The sequence below is a fragment of the Talpa occidentalis genome, unplaced genomic scaffold, assembly GCF_014898055.3.
Source record: "Talpa occidentalis isolate TD23 unplaced genomic scaffold, MPIMG_talOcc4v2.1 talOcc4.14, whole genome shotgun sequence".
NCBI lineage: Eukaryota > Metazoa > Chordata > Mammalia > Eulipotyphla > Talpidae > Talpa > Talpa occidentalis.
Genome location: NW_023601433.1, coordinates 26,532,635 through 26,541,949, shown reverse-complemented (window position 1 = coordinate 26,541,949; position 9,315 = coordinate 26,532,635). Strand labels below are relative to the sequence as shown.

At 47.0% G+C, this 9,315-nt stretch overlaps 1 gene segment (V, D, J or C); it reads right to left on the bottom strand.

Annotated features, from left to right (window-relative positions):
* Positions 1–1,156: 1,156 nt before the first annotated feature.
* Positions 1,157–8,520, bottom strand: LOC119244037 (immunoglobulin lambda variable 1-40-like). The segment is given in 5 exon segments: positions 1,157–1,233; positions 1,486–1,651; positions 5,349–5,393; positions 8,078–8,388; positions 8,475–8,520. Coding segments are annotated over 5 exon segments (645 nt in total).
* Between the last annotated feature and the right edge of the window lie 795 nt (positions 8,521–9,315).

The window sequence follows — 9,315 nt, the reverse complement described above, 5'->3', positions numbered from 1 at the left end:
ATGAGCACAGGCACAGATATCAGTCGGAACCAATTGAGTGAGCCTGGCCAACTCTGCGAAGTCCCAAGGCCACCCTGGTGTGTGCTGTAGAGAATATTAGTGGTGCGGGGAGGTAGGCAGAAGAAACTTGAGCCCTTTTGTACTTTAAATGAGTAATTGTTTTTATGCTTTAGTCACTGAAGAGATTTTTCACATAATATTTGAAAAATTATATTTTTTCAAATTTATTTTTCCATTTAGTTTATGTTTAAGAACTCTTACAAGTGCTAAGATTTTCTCCTTTTTCATTTGTTGCGAGTTTTTGTACTTAGTGATAAAATGGATTTAATGATAGTTGAATAAAAATATCTAGCACTTACATCAGTCTAAATCATCTCACGGCTAGTGTCTGTATATTACCTCTTTTTTTTTTTTTATATAGAGGCATGTTTTTTTTTTTTTTATTTATTTAGTTTGTTTTGTTTATACATGCACTGGGTACAGTCAGAAGCACGGGAGGGTGAGAGAATTCACCAGAGCCAGAGCAGGGAGCAGAGCAGGCAGAAGGACCGAAGTACACTGCTGAGGGGAGCAGCAGGTGGCAGGAGAGGTCTGCGAGCTATGTGGTACCCTCCTCTGGTGGCTGGCGAGCAGCCGGGGATCGAACCTCCGCCGCAGCCGCGGGTAGCTTCGCAACCCAGCACTCAACCGCTGCGCCACCTGGGAGGCCCTGTATATTACCTCTTATTCAGATTTTTACTTTCCTCTTAAATCCTTAGAGGACCTTTGCCTGAAATCTTTCAATTCCTGGCTGTAGTTTGATTTCAACCACAATTTCAGTGATGGCTTCATTTTTAAATCTGTTTCTGAGGGTCTTGGATTACTGAAGGATAATTTGTGGGGGGGGGGCGGTGAATGTATCATGGGATGTCACCCTCACAACATGTTAAACATTGCCTTGATAACAATAGAGGCAGAGACAAGGCACCACGTTTCTTGTTCACACAAGTCTCCTGGATGCTGGTTAAAGCTGATCCTCACTCACAGCACAGGCTTCAGCTCAGTGGGTTGAGAAGGGGAATTTCATTTCCAGAAGCTCCCAGTGATTCTCCCATTTAACCCTGAGAGGAAATGCTCCTTTCTCTGCATGCTTAATTCATGAATGAGGGTGTAGCTGTTAGTGCTCTTTGAATAAGTCTTCCTGGGGTGCAGGAGTCTCTGAGCTGGGGAGCTGGGGGCTCTCCTGGTCAACTCCTGCAAAGAGGGAGGAAGGAGGCACAGGCACAGTCCCCAGGATTCACACTGGAGATGAACACAGTCTGGGGGGCCAGGAGGAGGTACCTGTGGATTAGCCAATACTTACAAGGTCACAGAGCCTCTCTCCCCCAGGGGAATTTACCCTCAGCCTTTCTCTTTCCTCCTTCTGAGGCTGAGCCCTTCTGGGCATCTGAGGAGGTTTTGGCTGCAAGTCCCCATGGGTTCATATCACTGTGCAAATGCCATTACCCATGTACAGTACACAGTGATACTCGGCCTTATGCTTGGTCTGAGCCCCACTGATGGTGAGGGCGGCTTTATTTCCAGAAATGGAGCCTGAGAAGCGATTTGGGACTCCAGAGGGGCGGTTATTTGTGTTGTAGATCAGCATGTGTAGAGTGCGGCCTGGGGTCTGCTGGAACCAGCCCGGATAGTTACCAGTAGAGACTGACCCAGAGCTAAGGCCACAGGTGAGTGTGACCGTCCCTCCTAGGGACACTGACAGTGATGGCTCCTGGGTCACAGTCTGAGAATCAGCCCCTGAAATGACAGGAGAGAGGCAAGTATTGTTAAGAGATCAGGTCATCCTGCTTTTATGTGTTCTACCCTCACCCAGACCTAGGAGAGAGTCCCTTTCCCTGACCTGAGCTGTAAGCGAAGAGCTTGAGCAGAAGCACTGTCCAGGCCAAGGTGGGGACACTCCCAAAATGTGGCCTCCTGGGCTCCTGGGCTGGAGTGTGGTGTCCTCAACCTTTTCATGCCTCCTGGACCCATTAGGGGGGAAGATGCTTCATGCAAATCAGCTTCGTCGTTCCTCCTGCCCTGGGGTCCCCATGCTGTCTCCTGGGGAGATTGAAAGAAGCAGATGCTGGGACCTCAGACACACTGACTGGGAAACTGAGTAATAGGTTGACATCGTTCACCAAATCATCATTAAAGTCTCTGGGTACCTCAGTCCTAATTCTCTTCTCAGGAAAGTCACATAATCAGACAGAACATCAAGGGATAAGAGACACTTCCAGGTTGAGTGAAAACCCTGTGTTCTGTAGATTTTGTTCTTTGCTCCCCTGTAGCCCAGGATTCTGGTGCTTTAAAGATCCAAAGGGTCTGTCCTGTCTTCCCGCTTTGGGCAGTGCTCGCGCCCACCACCAGAGGGCGCCTCGGGACCCTGTGCGCTGCAGGAGCACCAGGTGCCAGGAAAGACTCTGCACATCTGGCCTTGCTATGTCCTGCGTCAGAAGTCACCCCCCTTAATAGCATCCAACTCTGACAGCTGTGCAGAGAGTGGCAGGATGGAGCCTATTCCCTTCAATACAATTACTGAGAAACACTGGTTTATAATGTTGAGTGCCAGGTGTACATCATTATAACTCAAGCTGGGTGGTCACCACGTCATGACCATCACGGAAGGGTTAGTTTCCATCCATCCCCGTCCATCTGTCCCTTTCCTTTTCCACCCACACCCTCAGCCCCTTCCCTTCTGGGAACCACTAAACTGTGCCCTGTATCAGAGAGTTTTCTTTTGCTTTGTTTGTTTATGTTCAACATATGATTAAAATCGTGCAGTATTTGTCTTACTTTCTCTGATTTATTTTCTTTACCATAATACTCTCAAGTCCATTCATGTGTTCTCAGCTTGCAAAATTTCATCTTTTTTTGTAGCAGTCATATTTCATTATATATTTCTCTCCTATATATAATGTATATCACATCGTTTTTTTAAGATTTATTTATTTATTTATACAAGCACTTGCTATAGTCAGAAGCACCATAAGGTGAGAGAATTCATCAGAGCCAGAGCAGGGAGCGAAAGAGGCAGATGAGGAAATACACTGCTGAGAGGAGCAGGGGGAACTGCAGGAGAGGTCTGCGCGACGTGTGGGACCCTAGCAGGCTGGCAAGGGATTGAAATGGCATTGCAGAGGCTGCGGGCAGCTTGGAAAATTATGTTGTTTGACAACTTGGCTATTATAGATCATGCTGCAATGAATGAAAGGATGCCTATATCTTTTATAGCTAAGCTCTTTTTAAAAAAATATAAGTACCCAATGGTGGAGTAGCTGTATTCTATAGTATTTCTAGCCCATATAGATGTATTTTTTTGTGAAACCTCCATGTGGTTTTCTCTAATGAGTGGCTGTTCCAATTTACATTTGTAGTAATAGTGGATGAGAGTTCCCTTTATTCTATATCCCCATCATGTCTATTTCTAGATATTATAATAGTTACAATTCTTACAGGTGTATGATGATAGATCATTGTGATTTTGATTTTCATTTCCCTAATTATAAGGAAAGGTGAACATTTTTTCAAGTGCCAGCCACCGCTGGCCCTGCAGCCTGGACCCAGCTTTGTCCCGCTGGAGCAGCCTTGGCTGGCGTGTAACACAGAGATGTTTCAGTTCACTGTAAAAATAAACATGAGGAGGAGGAGAAGTAGGAGGAAGACTGACAAGAAAGGAAAGGCTGATGGGAACATACTGCTGTGCTGGTCTCATGATGGGGTCGATGTGCACATGAGGAGGTCAGGATCAGGGGGTAATTCATGCCCTCGTGGCCTTTTTCCACATAGCATGTTAGATGTTATCTGTGAAGAGGTGGAGCAGGGAAGTGGAGAACCACAGCATGAAGTTGCTCAAAGGGAGTGTCAGGAAACTGAAAACAGCATAGTTGCTGAAGAAGATGAAGCTGACAGAAATATAAACCATCTTCCAACCTATATTTTTTCTGATACAATGAGAACATGTTCGATGTGGGAATTTGATGAAATTTTTACAAAGAAAATGAGCGAGTCCTGAGCTGTCCTTCCCAGGCAACTTCGCAATGAAACCCTCTCCCTGAACTCCTTTCTGATGAAACTGGAGAGGCAAACTGAGCTTGCAGTGCTGGTTCTGCCTTCCCTCGGAGAAGGGACCTGTTTGTGGATCCTCAGCAAACAGGGTAGCCTGTTGAAGGCAAATTGGACACAGCTGCTTTCACACAAGAGGTGGAATCTAGAGACCAGTTTCTACACTCAAGTTGCCAAATTGTTGAAGACTCATGTTCAATCATGAGTCACCTTGATTGTATAGGGCTTGACAGTTTTAGGAAGAGGGAGTAATGATCTCTCAAACTGTGAGTTAGAGTGGGAGTCTCATTTCTTGAGTTCAACTTTTGCAATGCACACTGAAAGGGAAATGACTGAACGGAAAAGTATTCGTTTTCTAGGGGGCTTATTAAATCAAAGAGTGAGAATGTGTGTGCAATACCAAGTAACAAAGCTGTATGGGTAAGGGTGACTTCAGGGCTGTCACCAACCTTACCCATGCAGATCCTTGGACAATGTGGAGACACTTGTATTACAAAAGATGTATTAAGGACAAAAGATGCTCCCCCCGTGACACTCCCCTGACACTTGAGTGACAGCTTCCTCTGTAGATGTGGACTCTGTGCCCAGTGTGACTTTATATGTAGGTGTGCAGGAGGTGAAAGCAGTAGCTTAAGCCTATTGCTGAGAAAGTTAACAGTGATTGGATCTTGTCCATCAGTCGTCCATTCATTGTCATTATAAACCTGCCAGAGAACTGGGGAGATCCTCTGCCTCTGAAAAATAAAATGAAAATACAAAGGAAATGTATTTGCTTTAAGACACTTATTTTGTGTGTGCTATTGTTGCTCCTCCGTTTACTTCACATCAATGATTAACCCAGTTATTCAATAATGTTTGCAACTGAATTTGCTTGGATACTTTTAAAGATTATGGAAATCTGATGTACACAGGGCTGTGGGGGGAGCATCCCATTATTTAGGTGGCAGAGGAGGCTCCTCAGCAGGTAACCCCACGCTGACAATTACTAGAGTGAGAAAGGCTGTACCTGATTAGTACCTTGAGTTTGTGAAGTGAATTTAGAAAGCAGTGACTGAATAGTGAACCGAGAAATAGGGGCAAAGGACATTTACTGAAATCACCGATTTGCCAGGTGCTTCAACTACTGTGCGGTGAGCCTGGAAGTCAGTGGATGACAGTGTCCTCTGCAGGGGATCCCTACTTGGAGGACCTAACCAGGCTAATGGTGACTTTTGGGGATGAATGACCAGGGTTGAAATTTTTGTTTCTCCATGGGAAGGACTCACAGTGCAAGGAAAAATGACAGTTCCTCTAGTGCCACCACCCATCCACTACACTGATGAGACCAGTGCAGTAGTGTAGGACAGGCCCTTCCCTCACACAGCAGGGGCCCCGCCCTTGGCTTTTTGGTTCCTTTCCTGGGCTTCTCCCATTTCGTGGGAATCAGGTAGCCTGTATACAAAAAGAATGGATGACCCCAGGTAGAGGTAATGTTTTGGAAACCAGCTTTCAGGCATTTCTGAAACCAGGAGGAAATCCCTCCCTCAACAGTTGCCGGGGAGGTCGGAGGATGTTGCTTGGGCTGTTTCTCCTCTTGCCTGTTGTTCCCACTTTCCTGGCTGCTGCTCAAGAACAGACAAAAGGCTTTGTCCTGGGAGAATCAGGGGAGTGGAAGTGGCTGGGGGTGGGGGGAATTTCAAATAAAAAGGACCAAAATTCATGCCATTGCTGCAACATGGATGGAGCTGGAAGGGATAATGCTCAGTGAAATCAGTCAGAAGGAAGAAGGAAAATTTCGGATGGCTTCACTTACAGGAGGAATCCAGGGAAATCGAACAAGGGATCAGGGAAAAAAAAAGACAAAACTTGCAGGCAAACTAGAAATGAGACATAAGGTGGGGGAAGGGGAGAGAGAGGGGTCAAAAAAGAGGAGGGAGGAGCACAAGAGACTATGGGGATGTTCAGGGGTGACTTGGTGGTGGGAATTTTATGGGGATTACACCTGAGGGGAAATATGAAACATTATACAAAAACGAACAACTATGTAAATATATATATATATACACACACACACACACTAATATACATACCTACATATATATAAAAATAAAATAAAAACAGGCACGTGCAGACTCCCCCCTCCTCAGCCTTTTGGCTCCTACTCTGCACTGTCACTCTCAGACAGACAGGGGTCCTGGTTACCTTCCTGCTCTCACTTGTTTCCACAGAGACACTGATTGGTGATAAGAATTGATATTTGAGGGCCTCCCCTGGTGGCGCAGCAGCTGAGCGCTGGGCTGTGAAGCTGCTCACAGACTCTGCAGCGCCGGTTCAATCCCCGGCCGCAGTTGAGGGTCCCACATGGCACGCAGACCTCTCCTGGCATGCCTACTGATCCCCTCATCAGTGTACTTCCTCAGTCTGCCTGTTCTGCTCTCTGCTCTGGCTCTAGTGAATTCTCTCACCCTCCCGCGCTTCTGACTATACCCAGTGCTTGTATAAATAAATAAACAAATCTTTAAAAAAAAAAGTTGAGGGCCTCCCCGGTGGCGCAGCAGTTGAGTGCTGGGTTGCGAAGCTGCTCGCAGCCTCTATGGCGCTGGTTCGATCCCCGGCTGCTCCCCGGCCACCAGAGGAGGGTCCCGCATGGCTCGCAGACCTCTCCTGCCTCCCGCTGCTCCCCTCAGCAGTGTACTTCGGTCCTTCTGCCTGCTCTGCTCCCCGCTCTGGCTCTGGTGAATTCTCTCACCCTCCCGCGCTTCTGACTGTACCCAGTGCTTGTATAAATAAATAAATAAATAAATCTTAAAAAAAAAAAAAAGTTATAGTGTGTTAAAAAAAAAAAAGAATTGATATTTGATATTTGAAACCAAGTATTTGCTATAAATGACATGAGGGTGTAAACACACAATTAATAGAGATGAGCAGGTGGAACAGACTGGGGTGAGCTCACTCTGGAAGTGGCCACAGATGAGCTTTTCAGTCACTTTTCTTTTCCTTACAACTTAATTTATCACCACATGTCTCATTAGGTAACTGTATAGTTCATTCTTCTTAGTTCTGAAAAACATCCCCTGGTACACAAATGCTACCTTGCGAAGGCTGTCAAAGTTGACTCCATTTTTCGTGATTAGATGCAAAGATCTAATAAGCATCATGCCAAGATTTTTATTTGTTTTCAGTTGTTGATAATGATGGAAAAGTTGCAGGCCTCCCCTGTGGGCGCAGGCTGTTGAGTGCCGAGCTGTGAATCCTCTGCAGCAGTTTGATCCCAGCCAGCCCCACGTGGTAAGGCAGACCTCTCCTGTGGCGCCCGCTGCTCTCCTCAGCAGTGTATTATGTCAGTCTGCCTGTTCTGTTTTTCCACTCTGTCTCTGGTGAATCATCTTGCCCTCTCGCACATCTGGCCTGTACCCCAGTTCTTGTATAAAATAAACAAAATAAATCCTTAAAAAATGATGGAAATGTTGATATAAACAGTCATCTGGATGTTTTTCTGTGGACAAATTACTTAGATTCATTTTTATGATTGCATAACGTTAAACTGATTCCTTTTCATGAAAAATCATTGACTAAGAAAAAGTACTCAGCACCGGTTCAAGTTAGATAAATAAGATGGCAGCTACAGCAGGGTTGACTTATCCTATTAAGCATACAACAGAGGGTGTGATATTCCGTGATGTATTGAAGGGCAGGAAAATGAATTCTTAATATTTTGGAATGGGAAAAAATGAATATAAACCATTCTGAATGTAACCAGCCCTAACCTGAAGAGATCAAGACACTATGTTTCTATGGAGACACTTCAACTTAGGGATGTGCTGCTGGGAGTGACTCTGAGGACAGAGGGAGAGAGGGGCCTCCCCCAGGGGCTGCCCTGGAGGAGCCTGGGCCAGGACAGCAGCAGAGAAGAAGCAGAGCCCCAGGCTGAGCCTCAGTAGCAGCTCCCCAGGGTGCCTGCTCTTGGCTGAAGAGAAATGGGTTTGTGCCTCACTTCCCCACAGGCCTGGAGCACTGTGGGACCACTCAGGCTGCTGTCCCAACTTGTACAGTGATAATCAGCCTCGTCCTCAGGCTGGAGCCCAGTGATGGTCAGGGTGGCTGAGCTGCCAGACTTGGAGCCAGAGGATCGATCAGGGACCCCGGAGGGTCGATTGCTGCTACCATGTATCAGGAGTTTGGGGGCTGTTCCTGAGAGCTGTTGGTACCAGTTCACATAATTACTCCCAATGTTGTTGCTGCTTCCAGTGCAGGAGATGGTGACCCTCTGGCCCAGGTTCCCTGAGACTGACTGTGGCTGGGTCAGCACAGACTGGGCCCAGGATCCTGGAAGAAGGAGAGACACGGAGATGATTTTGCTGGGGTCTCAAGACAAAGACAGCTCCACCTACCTGCTCCCCATAGCCAATTACCTGTGCAATGAGAGATGAGCATGAGGAGCAGAGGGCACCAGGCCATGGTTCTCACAACCCTGCTGAGCCCTATAGTTGCCCAGGCCAGGTGCAGGCTCCCTTTTCTTCTCCAGCCTCTGCCACAGGAGGGGCTGTGCATGCAAATGGGTTCTCACCAGGGGCTGCCCAGCCCCTCCCTGAGCACTGTGGCTGGAGCTCAGCTCTCACCCAGCACTGTAGAGGAGTAGGCTATGCTTCCCTCTCTGGGAGAGGCCTGGGAGGAAGCACCTGCTGACCCCTCCCTGAAGTTTCTGCTCAGAGAATGTGACAGGTGGAGTGATCAGAGCTGCTGACTCTTCATCTGGGACCCCAGAGCCCAGCCCCCAGGCCCAAGCACCAAAGTAAAAATATGCTCACTGAGCAGCTGTTGAGGGCCCAGAGGACAGCCCCACCGTGCCCCCTGCTGGTCACAGGGCATATTCACCAGGAGTAACAACACTGGGAGCCCAGCTGCTGTCTGCAGATCACCAGGCCCTGTGTCTAGTCACACATGCAAGGTTTGACTCCTAGACCCTTCGTGCTGACAGTCACTGAGGCGTCTCCACTCCCAGTGGAGTCCTGGTGTAGGAAGACGCAGCATGTACGTACATAACTGCTTAAATCTGGTTTGCCCAGAGCAGATCCTGCAAAATCACATTTCCCCATCACTCTCCAATTTAGCACCTGGAGCATTTTCACTATTCCACACTCATGTGTATGAAAGGAATGGATTCCAATTATGCTTCTGTAAGTCAAATTGCATCTTAATAATCTATTTTTGAGTGATTTAATTGTCTTACTATTTCACAAAGTGAAGGAAGAA